Genomic DNA, 21,632 nt, shown 5'->3' with positions numbered 1-21,632 from the left:
GGCCGGGTATAAGTGTTGATAGCTTGGATCTTGTTTTTCACATTCAGAAAAGTTATAGAATACATGAATATATAAATTTAAGATAACACACAAGGTTGGTTACTGGCTAGCAATAAACTGCCTAATTCTTGCTTGCCAGCCAATACCATTCATTTTCATAAATTGTAATGAAGGCTGAAGGCAGCCACTCTACCCAGGACTCGAACCCAGGGCTGACAGGAGGTAAAAATGAGCTCTGAACTTGGTCTTTTATTCAAAAATGTATAACTATTCAGGTGAATAGATAAATAACAAGGATGGTTTGGGAGATAGCTAGATATCTGTATTTCTGTGGCTAGATTAGGACTAGATTAGGATTTATGCTTGTTCTGTAAAAAAATTCAAAACAGCATCAAATAATGTCAATTTGGTTTATTTTAATCAGCACATTCACAAACACCAAGATGAAATTAACATATTATTATTTAATGGTAAAGATGAAAAATTAAACAAACCTCTTACCTGATGACAATGCCAAACCAAAATCATTTTGGTTACTGCTGAATAAGCAAAGACAACTAAACAGGCACAAAGTATTGGTTATTATAAAATCAACTGTATGTTGGGTCTGCAACACTATGGACAGTCTGTACCTTTGCAAAATGTCCTATGGTCAAAAATCAGAAATACATATATCCTAATGAAAAACAGGGAAGTGATACTCAACTCTTCAGAGCAGTAACCATTACCTTACCAGTGAGGTTATAAAAAGGGCTTTCTCTCAACCGACAAAATTGATGACAACAAGATGGAGAATGGTGTAAGCAAACAGGAAGTCAGCGAAGGCTCTTTGTGGTGAGATGGATAAGAAGTCACCTTTGTTCTTTGAGTTGATCTGGATTCTCAGACAAACTGAAATAAAAGCAGTCAAGGTAAATGTGTGTATTGGGTAGGGTTGGTGATATCTGGCATCTGTTTTTCCAAACTATGATGTTTAGCATTAAGTGTGGATCCGTCTGGTCATTGTGATCACCCACAGCTATACGCAGGCTGCATGGAGATAAAACCTAGAATGCTGCACAATTTAATGTTTAAAAGTCTCTCTATGTAAGACTGAAAAGGCAGGTGCCCCAATACCACACAAAGCCTATGCATTATGCACATTGTGAACAGGCATACCAGCTTTACAATTATTCCATCTAGTACTGAGTACAATTTAGAAAAACACTCTGAAAAGAGTCACCTCAGACCAACGCACAAACACCAGCAACGGTTACACTTGAGTTTATAGTTAGACACTACTAGATGGAACTACATGAAACTGATGAGTTACATTCTGTATTTGTTACTACACATCTAAAGTGCACCTATAGGATATATATACACCATGTAACATAACAGTGTATATATTCAATTACCACCATTGTAACATAAAAACTGTAAATATGTCATTTTACAAAATGGATCTGTACATTCTATACATACATATATATATACAACCATATACATTGTACATTGTCTATATAATAAACATAATATACATATATTGTACATACATTGTTAATATATTTTTGTACATATATAGAATATATATTTCTCTATGCACCTCTGTTTTCTTTTTCCTCAGTTTGGACAGAGCACTCTCAACCATTTCACTGCGAGTTATACTGTGTATGACTATGTATGTGACAAATAAACCAAACTTGAAACTTGAAAGGTGTACCTAATGAAGAATTGTGTTTCTTATAAAGTGGATGGTGAGTGTTGAAGTAATACTTTAGATATTGGAATGACCGAGACATTTGTAACAGACCAGACAAATAATTAAACTAGGGCTGCATTTATTAGATAATTTTAGTAATTGAGTATTCTAACGATTAGTCCATTGATTAATCGAGTAATTAGATTTTAAATTACTTTTAATTTATTAAAGAGCAATAGTAAATATATGAGCAAGTGAATATGACAGGTCTCTTGAAATGAACAACTAATTGAAATGAACAACTAATTGTAACATTTCTGTGCTTGAAAACAGTATATGTCAAAACTAAGGTACACTAAATTGGGTTAAGTGCCATATTATATCCTCTGAAAAACAAATGCAAATAAAACATTTATTTCAATTAATTTAAAAAAATGTATCCACCTACACGTGTTTTTCGAGATAAGTTCGGACATCTGTGAGTCGTCAAGTATTACTTTGACGCAGCTGGTGTATCGATCCTAAGAGACTGTTAATATGAAATGCAAACACAAAATAGTTTGGTTTACACACATTAATATATAAAAGGGGTAAAAATGAATTATATCCGTTTGCTACTTTCCCTAAACCTTAGTGCCCTGAGTGGGCCTTAACATTTGTGTGAAAGCAGAGATTTTGAAAACAGTAGCCTGGGGTTAGCTAGATTTATCAGAACACAGAGCAGTTTACTTCCCCAGTAAACAAAAGGTTACTCCGTAACGGTACATTTGTTAATTCATTCATTCGTTCGTATGTAGGTTAACATAGTTAACCTAACTTACTCCAGTCCATTTCCTGTGATGCTTAATTCATAGACCTCCCAAAAAATGCAACGACGAGACGACTCTCTCACGTACTCCGCGAACTAACCGCTCTGCCGGATAACGGTCCGTATAGCAGCTGCGTTCACGAGCCGTGCACGAGCCACGCACGAGCACCCTGCCGCGTGACCCTCTCCTTCTCTGCTGTGATAAACCCAAGCATGGGCTTCGTTTTAACGTTGCTTTGATATGCTCCCACATCTTGTGTGTATTTAGCCAGCCCAGTATTTAGGTAACTACTGAACCTGTTATGGACTTGATGGATGCTTTGCACATCTTTCGCGCAAGGGATGATCTGGCGTGGGAACATCGTGGATAAATCGCTAGTTGTATGGATTAAAAGAAGCCTCTTTTACTAATGATTTAGTAATCGAGTTACTCGAGTTTCTAGAAGAATCGTTTCAGTCAGTGTTAACCTGTGTTTCAGGACAGATACAAAAACCAGATAGTGCTGCTGTGGCTAAGCAGGCAGAGCAAGTACTTACCTAATAAAGCTGTTGCTTCGATTCCCAGGGAGCCCACGCATAACTTTACTGTTATCATGATAAACATGTAAGACGCTCTGAATAAGAGCGTCTGCCACATACCGATAATGTAGGTCACCTAGCATTGCTTAGCTAGCTTAGCTGGACAAATGTAGCTATGTTAGCTAGCCAATTTAGATAGAGAATCACTATAGCTAGTGCTAGTTAGAAATGTGTAAGCGTGAAGTCATGTGAGCAAAAGGTTAAGTAGCCATCTCACCTGCAAGAATGAACGACCCGACGCAAGATATAAATCCTGACAAAACGCTGTTGAATGGGAATGTACCAACCAACAAGCAATACAGAAACTGCAATGCGCCCGTCACCAGAATATACAAAAGATACGCGTCCACCACTTTCATCTTATTTAAAGTGCTCGTAGCATACTCTTCTAAAAACCGCGAAATAACAGAAATCACGGAATATGACAATTGCTTTGGGGAATGAGTTAAAGCAAACCAAGCTTAAACCTGACGGATTGTACACCGCACAAGCGTCCCCGTGTCACGGGGATATGATAAATAGTTCCTCATCCACGGAGTGTAGCGGTCTTACAAGTTTTGCGAGCTGTAAGTTATCTTGCTGTGACACTTGTGGATAAAACTAAACATTTGTGACAGCCTTTATTTTCAATATGATCGTGATCTTCCTACACCAAAGCGGCCACTTTTCAGCTCCTTCAGAAAACGAAGGTAGAAAACTTCACTGCTAACATGGAGAAACACTGACCGCAACAGGATATTTGCAGTCAGTTCGTCGTTCCGAATAGGCCTATTCATGCGAGACACGGTTTTGAGCTTGGACTTGTACCCTTTTGTGTCATGCAGGACGAGAGCGAGAGCAACGGAAAGTAAGTGGATGAATTTACTCTTATAAGCCTGGTACTACGACGTTATAAAATAGTTAACGCACTTGGTACTTGGCTAGGCAGTTTTTGGGGTTTTTTGTATATAGATGCATGGTGGGAAAGTATAATGAGATATCTCATTTCAGAGTATCAAGATGGACTTGGTGGGCTTCGTGGCGTCCTACCTCTCTTTCCCTCTTGAAGAATACAGAGACAAAAATATTGGACCGTAAGAGTAATAGCTACGTATTTCACAATACTCATGCCTAAAAATCATTTAGATTTTTTTCCCACTTAAGTTTACACATCTCACTCTTGCAGGTGTTCAGAATGATTTGTGGGCCCGTTTTGTCTCATTACCGACTCAGGACAGAATCTGGACAATCACAGTCACTCATACAAGTCTCAAAACAGCACCAAAACCATGTAGGCTACAAGTCTGTTATTCCTCCTGGTCGGGCGATAATTTTTTATGGTATTACCATTAGCCTGTTATGAACGTGATAAATATTTGATGAAACTAATATGACCCTCTCACACAGGAACTTCCTTTAAGTTCATGAAACCGGAGGAAAACGAAAGCTTTAACTGAAGTTTCCCTTCCCTCCAGCAGCGTTCCGGACTCCACTGGTGATGGTTCATGGTTTCGGGGGAGGTGTGGGTCTCTGGATTAAGAACCTGGACCCCCTGTGTCAGTCTCGCCCTGTCTTTGCATTCGACCTACTGGGGTTTGGACGCAGCTCCCGCCCGCGCTTCCTGCTGGACCCTGTCCAGGCCGAGCAGCAGTCAGTCATCTCTATAGAACACTGGAGGCAGGCCCTGGGCCTGGAAAAAATGATCTTATTGGGCCATAGTTTAGGGGCTTACCTAGCAACATCCTATACCATACAGTATCCTGAGAGGTGAGAAGATGGTTACCTTCTTTGCAAGCACTCGTGTGCTGAACTAGATGCTCTCCCTGCTCCTTTGTGTAGGAGCTAAATTGGGTTTATGTCTAATTTACATTTTTGTGTTATTACTAACCAATAACAGGTGATCTCTTCAGGTAAATGGGTCAGATGACAGATATGGTGTTTGCACAAGCAAGAGAAGAAGTGGAAAAGTTTGTGCATATAGTTCTTCCCATAACCCAGTAAAGGATTCTATTAACAGCACCTCAGCTTTGGATAACGATGTATGGATTATAATTGAGCAGACTAATACATGAAAATTATTATCAGTTGGTATTTCACAGGACTGTGCATATAAATACACTGTCTTTGTGTAACAGTAACGTCCAGACTGGACATTTTGTTTATGGTATATGTGTAAAGAAGCTACTCAAACCACTTCCTGTCAAACGACATTTAACACTTATTTATGCAGCTTGTTTCTTTCTCTCTGTCACTCTCTGCCATCCCCTGCCCCCTCGTCCCCAGAGTTTGTCATCTGATCCTGGTTGACCCCTGGGGCTTTTCACCGGCCCCCCCAGAAGGGATGGCCAAGCTGGGATTTCCACGCTGGGTGGAGGCTCTCATAGCTGTGGCCTCTCTCTTCAACCCACTGGCTGTGATCCGTGCCACAGGCCCCTGGGGTAAGAAGCCACATGATGGCAGGAGTGAGAAATGGGAATGGTTGTAGTGTCTTTTGTGCTGCGCCCGTGAAATCTGTAAACAGAACATTAGGTATGCACACAAATGGAGAATGACTACGACATCTGGAAGGGTCTCATCCTGTCTCTCTTTTATCCTCTGACTTTTCCAAAGGTCCTAAGTTAATTTGTCGTGTCCGACCAGACTTCAAGAAGAATTTTGAGGAGCTTTTTAATGATGATACCATTATGGAATATATCTATCACTGCAATGCTCAAACTCCCAGGTACTCTTCACCACAAGTATATACGCCGCTGACTCTGATCACATTTATTTTTGAAGATGTTACATGTATGACCTTTTCCTTCTTCTCTCCACTGGTTGTAAGCAGACTTTGCATGCAATAATGTCGTATTCTACTGTTATAAGCAGCAGACACTGGAAGCAAATACCTAATTCCATCTCTTTCTCTCTCTCTCGCTCTCTTTCTGTCAGCGGCGAGGTGGGTTTCAGGACTATGTCCAGGTCATTGCTCTGGGCAAAGAGGCCTATGCTGGACAGGGTTCACCTCTTGCCCCCTGGACTCCCAGTAACACTGGTGTATGGTGGGCAGTCGTGGATGGACAGTGCAACCGGAGAGAGAGTCGCCCATCTTAGACCCAACAGCTACACTCACACTGTGGTATGACGGGCATGATCCTGATGATGGCAGACAAGATTAATGCCTTCAGATGGCATAAATACGACATTTGCATATTCATGAAGAACACATCTGCTGTGTAGGTTTAGAGAAAAAACATTAAGTACACTGCTTCTGCTTTGTTAAAATGGGGAAGTTATGTATTAATGTGAAAAGCCACAGCTGCTTTTAGCAAAGATAATTTCATAGTTTTGTTCCACAGCTATAGGTGTATGACTGGGTGAAGGATATGGGTTTCTAGACCCATCTTAAAACTGCTTTCAAGTACTTTAAAGTCAGAGCTTTTGTATGTGATTTAATGATAATTAATGAAAACCTGTTGTTTCTCTTTCTCTGTCTCAGGTGGTAGAGGGAGCGCCTCACCATGTCTATGCTGATAAGTCAGAAGCTTTCAATTCTGTGGTGCAGAGTGTCTGTGACACTGTTGATTAAATCAGAATATGTGTGTGTGCCTGCAGTGCATGCTGGTGGATAAAACTAGAGATTCCTGCTGGTATGCAGCATGACACAAAAAAAATGTAAATGTAAAAAAAATTTATATTCATAAACTACTATTGATCCTATCTTCAGTTTACTACTTTTTACCACTAATGTTCAGCGATCAGGAGGTGGACGCAAGATTTATTAAGGGCAAATCTACAATCAGTCGTTAAAACAGTCCAGGGTCAGTGAGGCAACATATAGAGTCCAGGAATACATAGTAACAAACAAACAAAGGCACATAATGACAAAAAAAGGCTATATATTGATAGAAGCATCGAAAAGACCAAACAACTAACATTATCGAGAATGAGAGCTAGATAACAAACACAATAGGCAGAGAATAATGAGATTTGAATACGAACAGCTGGATTTAAAATGCAAGCTAAGAATTGCAAACAGTAGCTTGGATAAACACAGCCTATAGTGAATAAAGTGTGGATTACAATGACCAGCAAACACAGGGAACAAGGCAGGGTTTAAATACGTACAACGAGATTTAACAAGACACAGTTGCAACTCATGAGGGGCGGGAAAACTAAGAGAACCACAAGTAAAGCAAAGCAAAGATAAGAGACTGGTAAACCATGACAACTAAGACACTAGGGAATGGCCAATCATGACAGAGAAACATTTGTACCACATTGATGACGCTCCTTAAATGAAAAATCCCTTTAGTAAGCACACAAGTGAAAGGCATACACATTTAATGTCTATAGAATGACAGGAGTAACATATCCTAATTTCTATATGGTACTTAAAGCTATAAAAAGATTAGACTTCAGTTTAGAAATGTTTTTTATCTTCTATATCTTTTACATTTCTTTCAGAAATAAACGGCAGTGTACTCAAACATATATATGAATAAACTATTCTTTACAAAACTAAAGGACATTCGGTTTATTTGTAATTGCTTTACACAAATAATACAACATGTCCCAAATGTAAAAAAAAAAAATAAAAAAAAATAAATAGGATGATCAAGGAGTATAAAATCTAAACATCAGAAGTCTATTAAACATAGGACAACAGGTCTTGTTTAGGCCAGGTGAGATACAGTGAAATCCTTCATAGCAAAAAGACTTATAATGCAGGTAGGTTTTGCCATTAAAAATGCAACTTTTCCAATAGCCTGTGTGATAGCTACAGTAATACTGGCTTGTGGTATCCCAATCCTGGAGACTTCATACCCTAAGCACTTTTTGTTTTCTGTAATGTAACAGACCTGATTTAACTAACAAGCCACTCACCGAGCCCCTTCTGACAAGTATCTGTTGTACAGACGCACAGGATGAAATAGGACTGGGAACCAGTGTGTTATTCTGAAACCTAGAAACATCGTAAAAACAACGCGTAATACTTGGAAGAGAAGCCGTGAAGTACTCTTTAAGCTACAAATGGGAGTCAGACAAAATGGTCCGCCGTTTGAGACGCGCTGAAGTCTGCCTCAAGCCCTGGCTCACTTCCTCTTCTCGCTCCAGCGCTTTTCAGTTCTCCCTGACGAAGACGTCGGCGACGCCGTGGACCTGCGTGAGCTGCTTACAGTCCAGAGAAGCCAGCAGCTTGCGTGGCCCGGCCAGCGTGGGCACAAACCTTTCTGTCAGGGTGACCGTAGCAAGGCTGGCCACATCGCTGAAAGGGAACGGGAGAATGTGGCAGTGCCATATTCAGAGGAACATTATTTGCGCATCACATTTGGAGAAAAACAAAACAAAACAAAAACTGAAATTGGACAGTATTCCTGAGTTTTTTCCATAAGAGTCATGTAAGAGAAGTGAAGCACAAGCTCATGTAAAGGTGGCCAGGAAAAATGCTGTTATTCTATATTCAACAGGTCCTTTGAAAAACTCTTCTGGTGGCGCTCTAGCACCACCTACTGGACAGAACATCTATAGCGCCACTTTAAAAGTATGAATAGGAGTAGCTTACCCATAGGCGATCTCTCGGGCACTTTGCAAGCCCAGACCCTCTATACGGAACTTCACGTTCTTCAGCACATGCGGGAGGGGGTTTTTAAATGTGAATTCAGCCGACATCTCCTTTCCCACCACAGGCTTGCCCACAGGCTGTAAAACAGAAGCACATGCAAACATGTTCAAATATACTGTACTTGTCAGGTTTTCAGGCCCCAGCAGTTTCTTTAGACAAAGCAGTAACCCGCAGTTCAAAGTAAAATTTAAAACAGGTGTAAGACTGGTGTAAGCATTGTAAAGTCTGGTCATAACAGTCTTGTCACTGAACACTGTCTAATAATTCAAGAATATTTTTTTGTCCGTGTCTAAAAAACTAGCCTTTGCCTGTTTTTAAATTGTCTACACCTCCCTTCCACGGGACTAAAACATAAACCATAAATTTGATGTAAGTGCAAACTGGTGCAAATTCGAGGTTCCCAGGCAGTTGGGAAGTCTGTAGACAGACATCATGAAATGTGTGGGGGATGGACAGTTTAGCACACTTACAGTGATGATGATGTCTGGCGTTTGCAACCGGAAGTTGTACTGGGTGGCCAGAATCTGCTGGGTTTGACTGACACGACCAGACAGTGTAAGCATCAGTGCCGCATGGTCCACCAGCTGGCCCCTATACTGCTGGTACTGAAGGGCCCACTCCAGAGTCTTGACTATAGAGGGGTGGAGAGAGAGAGAGAAAGAGAGAGAGAGCGAGAGAGAGAGAAATGCTATAGGGCTCATCTGCATCATCATAGACCCTGATGTTCCAAATTAATGTAAAGACTGAGATAGTCTAAATACACTGAGTTAATCTAAAGACACAAACAGTCCAAATACAGTAATCTAGAGTTAATCTAGAGGCACTGAGATAATCCAGAGTGCATCCATGGATGGCAATGACATTACAGGTTTTAGTATTCTGTCGACACAGCTGAACACAGGGAACACCGGAGCCTCCGTGTTAGGAGTGGAAAAGCCCTGCTCTAGATCAGTGTTAAAATGTCTGATGCAGAAGGAGTGCACACACGTATGAGTGAATGCAGAGTTTGCTCAAACCCATCCCCTCTTAATTATGGCTGCTTTAAACAGCAAGAGGACCTTCCACCAAGGGCACAAATGCTCACCTTCATTGGCCTTTAGATCTATTTGCATGTTATCCTTCTGTACTGTGGCCTTGTTGACACCAGTGTAGTACATGACTGCCAACTCGCTGTAAAGGGAAACACTGCGTAGCTCAGAGCTGCTGTTCTTGATGGTGATGGCCAGTTCAGCGTCTTCACCCATCTTGGGCCCCTCCCCATTCATGGTGATCTCTATGGTGACATCCTTCGTGACAGCAGAGGCATAGGTATCAGGCCTGGAGCCATAACAAGTTGCGGTTTCCACAGCGATTCGCTCCTCTTTGGACCCTAGAGGTAACGATGAGGGGAAGCAGAAGCAAAAGAGGAGTGAATTAAGGAACTAACAGCATGTGGTACTTGTGTGTGTATTTGCAAGAGAGTGAATATGAAAGTAAGTGTGTGTCTATGTGTGCACAGTGTTGTCACCTTCCGGGTACTTGTAGTCATGCGTGATGTCTTCTCGGTTGTCAGATCCCACTGCCTTTGTGCTGATGCAATGACCCACCACATTCTTCTCACAGTGGATCTGGGAGAATGTGCCATCAGTATTCCTTTTCCAGTAGATCTTATCACTGTTCACCTACAAACACACAAAACACACAAACACAGCATTGTGTGTATGTGTGTGTGAGAGAGAGAGAAAGAGAGTGAGTAGGTGGGTGTGAGAGTGATAGAGCAACAAAGACAGAGAGAGAAAAAAGGGGTCCATAAAAGTTAGAGCATGCCATTCCCACGAGTGTGTTGGCACACCCTATTTCTCTGAGGTTGTCGTCGTTGAAACCTGTTCCCATGACAGCATTGCCACACCCTGCTCTCAGGAGGTCATCACTCATCGTGTTCCCAGGAAGTCGTTGCCATGCCTTGTTGCCTTTAGACCCTCTGAACCTGCCAACCGCCGCCACATCTCCAGACTTGCCTTTCTCGGCAGTCACCCCCTCACCTGACTCGCCAGCTGCCTTATTTCTTCGGTTTTCAGCCCCCTCTGCACTCCAACCCTCTGCTAATCCTGCTTCCCGGTACTTTTCCAGGATGTCTGTCCATTTCCCTGTTGTTCTGCCCTTGTTCCCCTCAAAGACCCAGTATTCTCCCCTGGGACTGTCCTGCCTCCTGTTCCTGGTCTGGTTTTTTTTGCCCCTGTCTCCCAGTTGGTTTCTGTGCCTGTTATCGCCACCCTCTCCATCCATGTCTCAGCCTCAGTGTCTGTTCCTGTGTCTGGGAGTGTCTCTGTCCCTGTCCCCATCACCATCACCGATCCTGTTCCCACATCCCTGTTCCTCCGGGCCCTTGTCCAGTACTTTGTTGTCCAGTTTCCTCTTGTTTCTTTGCTCCCTCTGTCTTCCACGCTTCCGTTCATCCTGTTTGGGCTTCTGTCCAGTGTCCTTTCCAGTCCTCTGTCCAGCCAGTCCCCTGTCCAATCCTTCCCTCCAATCAATTCATTCTCTGATCCTCCTTCCTTCTGTTCTCTTCCCAGGTCCTCTTCCTGTTTCTGTTGTCTGTCATTATGGTTACGAATCTCATGTCTCAGATCTCACTGTGTTGTGATTTTCATCAAAAATGTTCTGTTGTAAATATCATCATGCCTTGACCCCCATTCATTATTTCCAACAGATAAAAGGTTTTCAAATTTTGGACAATTTCGTATATTACATTACTAAAATTTTAATTATTTTATACAGTGAACATGCTTCAAAAATAAGTTCACACATCCATATCAATTTAACATTTTTACAGATAATAGACTATACCCAAAATCCTGGAAAATGATTACAGCATTAATGAGTTAATGCTGATTAAAAAAAGAATTATGTTTGAATGTTGCAGTTTAGGGTTCTGTCAAGGTCTCAGGAACAGATTCCAGTAATGCAGGACAGACTAACAGACTAACCTCGGCAAAGACGAAGGGAGCGTCATATTTGAGGTAGACCTGGCCATTACGGACGGCCGCCACGGATGCAGGGCCACAGCAGTACATGCCCTGGCTGGTCTCCTGAGGGGTGGCATCTACAGCCTGCCAGCCTCCCATGCCAGCCGGGAGATCTGGACGGGACATCCAGCAATCGTTCCACACATGAAAATTCCTGAAGCGCAGTGGGAAACAGAGCGAGAGATTATTAGAGGGTTGTGAGAGTTCTCCTGTGAGCCCCACACCCTCTCACCCACACCCACACTGGCATGTTTAGAGTGTTCAGAGTTCCACTTTACACTTCATTTAATGTACGCCTGCAGCTAGCAGGGCAGAGACGTGTCCTGATTTGTTTAGTGGAAGACTAAAAGCTGCAGGTCTGCAAGTACGTGGGTGTAAAACAGCTGTCATGACACACTGCATTGCCTATGGGTTATTATGTAAATGGATTGGTTAGAATGTTTGCACAAAATATACATTTATCCATATGCCAAATATTTCTAAAACCCCTATATAGGAATACCCCTATATAAAAATAAGTTGTGCCATATAAAATACATAAGAATTAAATATGTGTTTTAGAACTGGCATGTATGTTTTATGAGATGATAATACCGCCTTAGCATCCATGGTACCTTATATTAAAACATGGTTATATAAGATCTGCATCTGTGTGTCAGAAACAGGTGTGTGAAAGGGAAAATATATGAAAGATGTTACTAGCAGAAGCTAAAAGAAACCGTAATCATGAAAAAATAATATATACAGTGTAATAACCAATAATAACTATAACCATAAACCCATGCTCATGTGTGGTTTTATAGACCTTTTGTGGGTGAGGATACTACAAAACCTTTAGCTAAAAGGTGTTTAAACTTTGACTCATTAGAGTTGTTCTGATGTTATTGTCACACCCCCAATAACATCAGAACATCATGAGGGTTCACTCTTGTTTATGTATCCGTGCCCTCCGTGATGGCACACACCTGCATGGGGTTCGATGTCCTGTCCATTTAAACCCCTGTTTGTGTGTGCCTCGTTGTTGGTCATGCTTATGTAGTGGTTAGTGTTGGTGTATGTTAGCCTTCGTCGATGTTTATGTATTCTGTGTTAACGTTCACGTTGTTTAAAGCCATTTATGTGTGTTCACGTTCACCATTTATGTTATGTGCGAGTGCCACCGTTAAATGTCATTAAATGTTTCACAAAATCGAGGAGGTCTGTGCGTCCTGCTCCATGCCCTGCATCACTCGGGAAGCCATTACATGTAATCCTCTCTTATGTTTCAGAATTCTGCCACTGCCTTTAGATACCATAATGTGCTTAGGCATCATCAACATGTCTTTATGTAAACTGAGGTCTCGGGCAAACACATGCTTATAGTGGAATTTGGAAAATAAGAAAAGTGTGTGCTTATACCAGACAGAATCAGTGTTAAGATCATTGATTGGCATGAGATTTTCATCCAAATAAACATCAATTGTCATGGAAACATCAGTGTCGTGGGCAGAGTCGAAGTTTGTGATGCTACGGCTAGGAATACCTAAACACCTTAGCACTGAGCGAGAGAGAGAGAGAGAGAGAGAGAGAGAGAGAGAGGGAGAGAGAGAGAGAGAGAGAGAGGGGGAAAAAAAGAGGTTATTCAAAGAGGTCCATAGCAAAGTGACCAAACCAGCACAAAAAATAAATTAAATAAATAACAGAGCAAAAATCATGTTTTTTTTTTGGAATAAGTACACAATACACACACAGACAGACACAAATCACACAAAGATAAGTGTTGTGGATCTACCTGTGGTAGTTACCCCAGAAAAAACCCAGCACTGCCCATATTTTACAGGGGTGCCTCCGCTTTTGTGGTACTGCTTCACAATGTCCACACTGCCACTCCAAGCAGTCGGGGAAGTTCCGTCAGAGTACTCACCCGACCAATTACCTTCCAAAACCCCGTTCTCATCAGGAGAGTTTACCTGTCACAGAAACATTGCAGATGTAGAGGGTTAGCACCCAGATCTCGCTAGTTCCCACTATTTCTAGTGTTTATGGGACGCACACCCACCATGGCAGATACCACCCGGGCAACGTTAACAGGGTCTCCCCAACCTGATGCAGGGGTCTTACTGCATTCCAGCATGAACAGACATGCAGCCAGCATCCCATCGGCAAACTGTCCACAGCGTGAGACACAGATACAGGCATGTATGATTAAAATTTGCTGACACCCTCGGAACATAGTACTGAAAGGAAACCAGAATCAGGTTCAGTACCTTGTACTGGTCACTTTGTCAGTAAGCAAAGTCAGTTTGTCTGAAGGTAAAAGAAACTCAAAGGCTATAATGATCCCGATGTGAAGTCTAACGGTACAGTGCTGTAGGGGTCATGGTCTGATGGGTAATACCTGTCCAAAATTCCATGTCCTGACTCCGATCTGAAGCTGTGTTCCATAGTAGAGTCTCCCCACATCGTTCAGAACATACTCATTTCTCTGCTCCTCACTGTCCATGTACACAGCGTCATCTAAGAGAAGGAGACCAAGAGAGTGAAGGTGCTGGACTATGTGGAATTGAGTAAAGGATGGGAGCTCATCTGATTTCACTTCCAGACCTCTCCATGGCTTGCACTGAAAAAACATGGGAACAATACAACATTCCAGACAGGACACTCCATCCTGCCTATTCCTTCAATATTTTCCTTTCTTTCTCTTTTAATGCATACCTTCACACCAGGGATTAAACAGAATGTATATATCGTTGTCAGGGTTACGAGGAGAAGTGGTGTTCCCGCTGGGGCTCTGCGTCACCACGGTGAGCTCATACCGACCAATAGCAGCAGTTGGCAGGGAGTTGATGGACAGTTTGATCTTGTTGTCTTTTTTTTCAGTAATCTTGGACTCCCAGCAATTATTGTGTAATTCATCAACTAGAGGGACAATCACCAGGGTGCTCTTTGATAACACTGGATTTGGACCTGTAACACACACACAGAGTGCTAAATATGACAACACATGAGCTGGTACTATATTAAAAAGCTGAAATGTCCTGGTCTAGAATCAGGTATAATTTTGGAATATTCATAATAATACAAAAGTAATCTTGGCTCAGCTCTCAGATTATTGTCTGCATAGTGAATCTGCATCAAGGTTTAAAAATACAGTTAAGATTCAATCTATTAATATCTTTACATGTTGACTATCCTTAGTTTCTTGGATACAGTGCATGCACACACCCACCCACCCCCACACGCACCAACACACCCAATTTACACCCACAGACACACCCACCAACACACTCACTCACACACTCACCCACACTCCCAACCACATACCCACACAGACACCCACCAACACACTCACTCACACACTCACCCACACTCCCAACCACATACTCACACAGACACCCACCAACACACTCACTCACACACTCACCCACACTCCCAACCACATACTCACACAGACACCCACCAACACACTCACTCACACACTCACCCACACTCCCAACCACATACCCACACACACACCCACCAACACACTCACTCACACACTCACCCACACTCCCAACCACATACCCACACAGACACCCACCAACACACTCACTCACACACTCACCCACACTCCCAACCACATACCCACACACACACCCACCAACACACTCACTCACACACTCACCCACACTCCCAACCACATACCCACACACACACCCACCAACACACTCACTCACACACTCACCCACACTCCCAACCACATACCCACACAGACACCCACCAACACACTCACTCACACACTCACCCACACTCCCACACACACACCAACACAGACACCCACCAACACACTCACTCACATACTCACCCACACTCCCAACCACATACCCACACAGACACCCACCAACACACTCACTCACACACTCACCCACACTCCCAACCACATACTCACACAGACACCCACCAACACACTCACTCACACACTCACCCACACTCCCAACCACATACCCACACACACACCCACCAACACACTCACTCACACACTCACCCACACTCCCAACCACATACCCACACAGACACCCACCAACACACTCACTCACACACTCACCCACACTCCCAACCACATACCCACACACACACCCACCAACACACTCACTCACACACTCACCCACACTCCCAACCACATACCCACACAGACACCCACCAACACACTCACTCACACACTCACCCACACTCCCACACACACACCAACACAGACACCCACCAACACACTCACTCACATACTCACCCACACTCCCAACTACATACCCACACAGACACCCACCAACACACTCACTCACACACTCACCCACACTCCCAACCACATACTCACACAGACACCCACCAACACACTCACTCACACACTCACCCACACTCCCAACCACATACCCACACACACACACACCAACACACTCACTCACACACTCACCCACACTCCCACACACACACCAACACAGACACCCACCAACACACTCACTCACATACTCACCCACACTCCCAACCACATACCCACACAGACACCCACCAACACACTCACTCACACACTCACCCACACTCCCAACCACATACCCACACACACACCCACCAACACACTCACTCACACACTCACCCACACTCCCAACCACATACCCACACACACACACACCAACACACTCACTCACACACTCACCCACACTCCCACACACACACCAACACAGACACCCACCAACACACTCACTCACATACTCACCCACACTCCCAACCACATACCCACACAGACACCCACCAACACACTCACTCACACACTCACCCACACTCCCACACACACACCAACACACCCAGCCACACTCCCACACACACATACCTCCCCACACTCCCACCCATACACCCACCCAAAGCAGAAATGGCCATCTCATGTCCACAGGATTATGTTACCTTGAAAACAGTGTCTACATAATTCACAAACAAAAGGCCATATTCAGCAAACAAATCCTTGCACAAACCACATACACTCACACTCACACATTTACAGACACACACACAGACACACACAAACACACACACACACACACACACACACACACACACACACACACACACAGAACTGGATACCTTCTCCCAACATAATAACCTTTCAATAATAAGTTTTTATATGTATTTGATAGCCACACTAGTCGTGGGCTCGTTCACGAAGTGCATGTTGGGCGTTAAGATAGAACTCACCTAGTTTCAACTCAAGGTGTACATTGTCTGTTTTGGGGTCAAAAGAACGTGAAAATTCAATCCACATCTGAAATGTCTGCCCTCGGCGAACAATGAGTTGATCACTGTGGTAACGGTCTGTATGATGCTCCTGGCGATTCTGACCCTTTTTGGATTTGAGGAGATCAATAGCACGCACTGTCACTAGGTGCTCTGAGAGAGCAAGAGCACAGTGAGAGAGAGAGAGAGAGAGAGAGAGAGAGAGAGAGGGAGAGAGAGAGAGAGAGGGAGAGAGAGAGGGAGAGAGAGAGAGAGAGAGAGAGAGAGAGGGAGAGAGAGAGAGAGAGAGAGAGCGGGAGAGAGGGAGGGGAGAGTGAGAGTGAACATTTCTAGCAAAGGTCCATTGCAAACCATAATGCCATAAATCAATGTGATCAATCGCCATGCCACAGCACACTCTGAGCCTTGCGAACTACATTCCCTTCATGCATTGCAGTCGGCTGCTCTTTGCTTCCTACCACTGATCTCGTGAGCTGCTATTGGTGGGTTGTCCTTGTCATTGTTTTTGGTCCCGTCAACCAAGATCTCCGTGTCGTCACTGTCCTTGCGCTTGCAGCACTTGCAGAGCTCACACAGCCGCTTCCAGGATGCCGCCTTCTTTTTCTCCGGCAAAACTTCCTCTGGCTCATCCCACCCAAGTGTGGCGTCTGGGAAGCGTCCGACCATAGTGTGATTCCTGACCGCTTCTGCTGACATGCTGAGGAAGACAGGACGAAAATCAGGAATCACCACGACGTTTACATTTACATTTTTCTTCAGCGTTGGTTTGGAGTCAGTCTTGGGTTGTTTTTAGCACATTAAAAATATTTCTTTAAAAAAGAGCACTACAGACATTGTACTGGTGTTGTAAATTATTTTGTACTGATATTGGAAATGATTTGAGTCCTATGCACATTCTCATCTGGTTCCACTTTATTTGTCAGTGACCTCTCTCATTTGCATAATGAAGGCTATAGAACCAGAGGCATCAAAGAATCAGGTTTTTCTCAGTTTATATGTTGTCACTGTTCCTAACATAAGACATTTAATCCTCTTCTTTTGCTCCTTAGCCTCTCTTTCAATCTGTGGCTCACTCTGGCATATCCTTGTTTTCCCTGTCACTCTGCAGTATTCCTCTCTAAAAACATTCCGAGTCTCTTAGCCACATCGTCTCTCACCTTCTTTTCCCTCGCTCGCCGCTACACAGAATCCAGGCCTTAAACTGTCAGGAACTGCTCCTACATTATCAATTATTACAACAGTCTTCAGTCGCAGTATTCACATATTCACCTTATCTGCGTGACTTCATCACCTGCACACACTGTTTCCCTGTTTCACCCCTTTCAAGCACTTCAGCATGGACAATCTTTCTGAAAACAGGTTTTTGAGGTTAAGCCTGTGAAAAAAGCCATTTTGTATGATTCTATCCATTATGAATGAATCCCTAACCCTCAGGGCTGAGCGAATGTACCTAGTCTGGAGCAGACCAGACAGGAGGGATTTGACTGCGGCTGCAGCGTGTGGCATGCAGAACTAAAGGTATGTGAAAGTGACAGGTGTGTTGGAGCCCAATCAGATAATCTTAAAAAACACCCAGATAACCATTTGAAACCCAAAGACCAATATGATCGTAATGTGCCCCTGCAGCATAAGGAGGCATCCATGCAAACACACCCTGCTGACAGCAAAGGTCTATAAAACACTAACTTGGTACCAGTGTTACGGGGGTAATATTATGACCAGCACGACTGACTCAGTATATTCCCATAAACTTAATGTGGAGTGTAGTGAATGTATAATGAACAATGTTTGTCACTTTATAATCAAGGAAAATAAACAGAAGACTCCTAAAGAAAGAGTGTGTAAAGAGTGAATATTTGAGCCTTAGTCCGTGAAGACTAGCCTGAGGGAAAAGTACAAGTGTCACTGCAGCACTAACCTAACACTGCAGACACTGTTCTGAATGTAAAAGCTGCCTTGTGAAAGGTGTCCTGAAAATCAGAGACATGGGCAGAGAACATGGAGAAATGTAAGCTTTAGGTGGAAGGACTGACTCTCAAGCCCATCCATTCTAACTGCATCGACAACAGCTTGGGAGCAGATCTGCATTGGTAGAATTCAGTAGGAACTTGTGGGAGGCTCCATTACTGTCTGCAGGTTTAAAAGAATAGTGACTCTGCAATCAGGCATTACTGATATTACTACATTACCGATATCACTACGTTACTGATTAAATGAACAGTGACGCTGCAATCAGGCATTACCGATATCACTACAATACTGATATCACTACATTACTGATTAAATGAACAGTGACTGTGCAATCAGGCATTACCGATATCACTACATTACCGATATCACTACATTACTGATTAAATGAACAGTGACTCTGCAATCAGACATTACCGATATGACTACATTACGGATATCAATTTGTAGCAGGACTTTCCCCCAAAAAAGACACCAAGACCAACCTCCTGCATCCTTGCTGAATGCTTTGCCACGCAAGCTAACAGCAGTGCACAGCTAGGCAAAGGAATGTTCCTTTGTTAAAATCTGGTCCAAGTCTAAACATCAAAGGGTTTTTGCTGTAGAGAGGGTACTGCTAATTGCTTGTCTGTCAAATCATGAGAACAGTGAAGGTTCGAGGGCATACATGGCCCATCCTTTTAGACATCCTGGTACGCTACAGTTCATTAAGTCTTCCGTAATTTCCATGTACATGATACCACCCTAAACTTTACTCCTAAAACCTGTGAAAGTGTCCGTCTGATGTGTTGTAATCATTTAGAAATTGGCAGGATAAAGCATTTTGTACAGATATTAAAGTAAGCTTTTTACTAATGTCCATCCTTAATTCCACACACATTAACAGAAAATTAGCTAAAAATATCTAGGGTCCAAAGAGCAGATTAAACATTGAAGTGTTTTAGGACACTTAAATGTGAATAAAGCTGTTTATGCACCATCATATTATTATTACTTTAAAAATACATTTCTGCCGATATGCTTGTATTTTAAATGTAATTTCTCAAAACAATTCCATAAAGTGAACACTGTTTCAAATAAACGTCTTAAGAATTTAGTCCTGCTAATTTCTGCAGACCTATGCTGAAAATGCGAGGCGATTGCTTAACAAGTATAATGAATACAAAGAATGCTTTAAAAAGTTGCTCTTACGTGGTTTCAGTTGTTTCTGGGTCTGTGTATTCAATGTGCGTTGTCTCAACTTGTTAGCTAAGCCAGTAAGTAGTAGTATATCTACTCCAGTTCTCTCCTCCTCCTGCTTCTGTGCCTCAGCTCCTCCTGGACATTTTTTTTTCACCTTGCAATGCTTCATAGGGCACTGGGTGAGTTTAGTCACGAATTGACATGCCAAGAGACACAATCATCAGGAGTCATGAAAGTAGGGTCAGTAGTATGGCGTCCCTTAACCCCATAACCCCTGAAGGGACACCACCACCCCCATCTCACCTCTAACTGACAGAGATGACCAGTTTGATGCAGAGAACTAGAAGTCATATAAATGGATGTTTTATTCCCAAAACCTGTCACTTACTTGCAATATTTAAGTCTGGAATAGTGTACAGAAAGCATGAAATCCATCTCCCCTACTGTTCAGAAGAAAGGGATATGCTGACAACTGAAACCATCTTTCTTTGGGTATTTTATGGACTATATTTACAGCATTTAGTTGACACTTTTATTTAAAAAAAAGAAGAAAGAAACTCACAATTCAGGGCATTGCTCAGAGGCACAACAGTGGCAACTTAGCAGTATTGGGCTTTGAACTAGCAACTTTCTGAGTGGTCAGTATGAGCCTGAACCACTGAGGCACCACATACTAGCACACACATGTTCTAGTTACTTCCTAGAATAATACTGATGAATGGAACAGGCCTAATGTGGTCAACCTCTCTAGCTCTTGTAAAGGATGCTGCATTCTATATTTCACATCAGGGGTTCTAATAAAGTGGCTGAGAAGTGTAGAAAACACAAAACATGGATGTCAAATTTGAACACTTTTCAAATTGTAAATTATTTATTAATTTATATTCTAATCTATATTAGAGATTTAGTTTTAAAGGTTTAAGAGTTACTAACTCTACAAACAAGTAGACACTTACAGTACATTTCAAAAGTTATTTTCAGGCTGGTTGGACAAGTCTTTGTCAATGGACCTCATTGGTCACATGACCATGCTGCTCAGCTATGTAGAACAGGTAGTGGCCCTCCTCTCTCCGAGACGAGGTATGTGTACCAAGGCGGTGTGAGGAGAATTGTGTCTCCTAGGCTGCAACATTATGAAGAACACTTTAACATTCCATCAAAGAAAAATTCCAGGAATGAGGAGCACACATATGGCTAAGTGCAAACATTAGAGGTGTGCCAGGGTTGTCCAGTCTACTCCACACAGAACAGCCAAGCTGCATGTTTTCGTTCCAATCACACAGAAGCCCTTTGTGGATAAAATCACCTCACCCAGTATAATTAGACATGGTTACATGTTCAAGTACAGTAGGCTGGGTCAATTCATGGGACATTTGAGAAATTCCAGCAGTCACTCTGATGCTCAGAGGGTGATTGCATCAATTCGTTAAACCTGTTCACTTGTTAGACAGCGTGCGATCGCCATGACGACTTCAGTGAGAGGTGCAGCAATGGCTGCCCAACTAGTGATTTAGCGCAAACTGTGATGCAATAATATTACTAAATACCCTATCACACCCGTAAAAGATGACACACCCACCACCGAAATAC

At 42.8% G+C, this 21,632-nt stretch overlaps 3 protein-coding genes across 10 annotated transcripts; 1 reads left to right on the top strand and 2 right to left on the bottom strand.

Moving 5' to 3' along the window:
• Positions 1–396: 396 nt before the first annotated feature.
• Positions 397–3,844, bottom strand: LOC113582350 (dolichyl-diphosphooligosaccharide--protein glycosyltransferase subunit DAD1-like). Its single transcript, XM_035521742.2, has 3 exons — positions 3,721–3,844; positions 3,286–3,528; positions 397–891 (listed from the first exon to the last, which is right to left on the bottom strand). The coding sequence occupies exons 1-3, from the start codon at positions 3,842–3,844 to the stop codon at positions 761–763; spliced, it is 498 nt and encodes a 165-aa protein (XP_035377635.2). The 3' UTR covers positions 397–760.
• LOC113582367 ((Lyso)-N-acylphosphatidylethanolamine lipase-like) lies at positions 3,525–7,367 on the top strand. Of its 5 annotated transcripts, none has more exons than XR_014119040.1 (8): positions 3,525–3,915; positions 4,059–4,141; positions 4,234–4,338; positions 4,523–4,814; positions 5,331–5,485; positions 5,658–5,769; positions 5,979–6,262; positions 6,526–7,367. XR_014119040.1 is itself a non-coding variant. In XM_027018099.3 (8 exons), exons 1-8 carry the CDS (start codon positions 3,887–3,889, stop codon positions 6,613–6,615), a joined length of 1,050 nt encoding a protein of 349 aa, XP_026873900.3. In that variant the 5' UTR covers positions 3,525–3,886; the 3' UTR covers positions 6,616–7,367. The 5 variants fall into 5 exon arrangements, 4 of the variants coding, with proteins under 4 accessions (XP_026873900.3, XP_026873899.3, XP_081560291.1 ...); XM_027018099.3 differs by having other exon boundaries at positions 4,526–4,814; positions 5,979–6,165; XM_027018098.3 differs by having other exon boundaries at positions 5,979–6,165.
• A 783-nt stretch (positions 7,368–8,150) lies between these two features.
• tgm1 (transglutaminase 1, K polypeptide) lies at positions 8,151–20,177 on the bottom strand. 4 transcript variants are annotated; one of them, XM_027018097.3, is made up of 14 exons: positions 20,052–20,177; positions 17,351–17,589; positions 16,854–17,045; positions 14,352–14,603; positions 14,035–14,153; positions 13,696–13,803; positions 13,429–13,606; positions 13,056–13,194; positions 11,619–11,811; positions 10,160–10,313; positions 9,737–10,021; positions 9,123–9,283; positions 8,593–8,729; positions 8,151–8,295 (listed from the first exon to the last, which is right to left on the bottom strand). In XM_027018097.3, the coding sequence occupies exons 2-14, from the start codon at positions 17,586–17,588 to the stop codon at positions 8,151–8,153; spliced, it is 2,301 nt and encodes a 766-aa protein (XP_026873898.2). In that variant the 5' UTR covers position 17,589; positions 20,052–20,177. The 4 variants fall into 4 exon arrangements, with proteins under 4 accessions (XP_026873898.2, XP_081560289.1, XP_081560287.1 ...); XM_081704163.1 differs by lacking the exon at positions 20,052–20,177 and adding an exon at positions 19,346–19,460; XM_081704161.1 differs by lacking the exon at positions 20,052–20,177 and adding an exon at positions 18,811–18,862.
• Positions 20,178–21,632: the final 1,455 nt, after the last annotated feature.

This window comes from Electrophorus electricus, chromosome 21 (genome assembly GCF_041902795.1).
Source record: "Electrophorus electricus isolate QZ-2024a chromosome 21, ASM4190279v1, whole genome shotgun sequence".
NCBI classification, from domain to species: domain Eukaryota; kingdom Metazoa; phylum Chordata; class Actinopteri; order Gymnotiformes; family Gymnotidae; genus Electrophorus; species Electrophorus electricus.
Note: the sequence above shows the minus strand (reverse complement) of the source record. Positions and strands in the feature narration are given on the sequence as shown.

Coding starts and splice junctions, on each gene's coding strand:
- LOC113582350 (XM_035521742.2), bottom strand. CDS start 3,844: ATGAATAGGCCTATTCGGAACGACGAACTGACTGCAAATATCCTGTTG. Junction 3,529..3,720: donor GCTGAAAAGTGGCCGCTTTG/GTGTAGGAAGAT, acceptor GTCAGGTTTAAG/CTTGGTTTGCTTTAACTCAT. Junction 892..3,285: donor CGGGTCGTTCATTCTTGCAG/GTGAGATGGCTA, acceptor CTTTTATTTCAG/TTTGTCTGAGAATCCAGATC.
- LOC113582367 (XM_027018098.3), top strand. CDS start 3,887: ATGCAGGACGAGAGCGAGAGCAACGGAAA. Junction 4,339..4,522: donor CAAAACAGCACCAAAACCAT/GTAGGCTACAAG, acceptor CCTTCCCTCCAG/CAGCGTTCCGGACTCCACTG. Junction 4,815..5,330: donor ACCATACAGTATCCTGAGAG/GTGAGAAGATGG, acceptor CCTCGTCCCCAG/AGTTTGTCATCTGATCCTGG.
- tgm1 (XM_027018097.3), bottom strand. CDS start 17,588: ATGTCAGCAGAAGCGGTCAGGAATCACACTATGGTCGGACGCTTCCCA. Junction 13,195..13,428: donor TTCTGGGGTAACTACCACAG/GTAGATCCACAA, acceptor TCTCTCGCTCAG/TGCTAAGGTGTTTAGGTATT. Junction 11,812..13,055: donor CTTAACACTGATTCTGTCTG/GTATAAGCACAC, acceptor ACTGCGCTTCAG/GAATTTTCATGTGTGGAACG.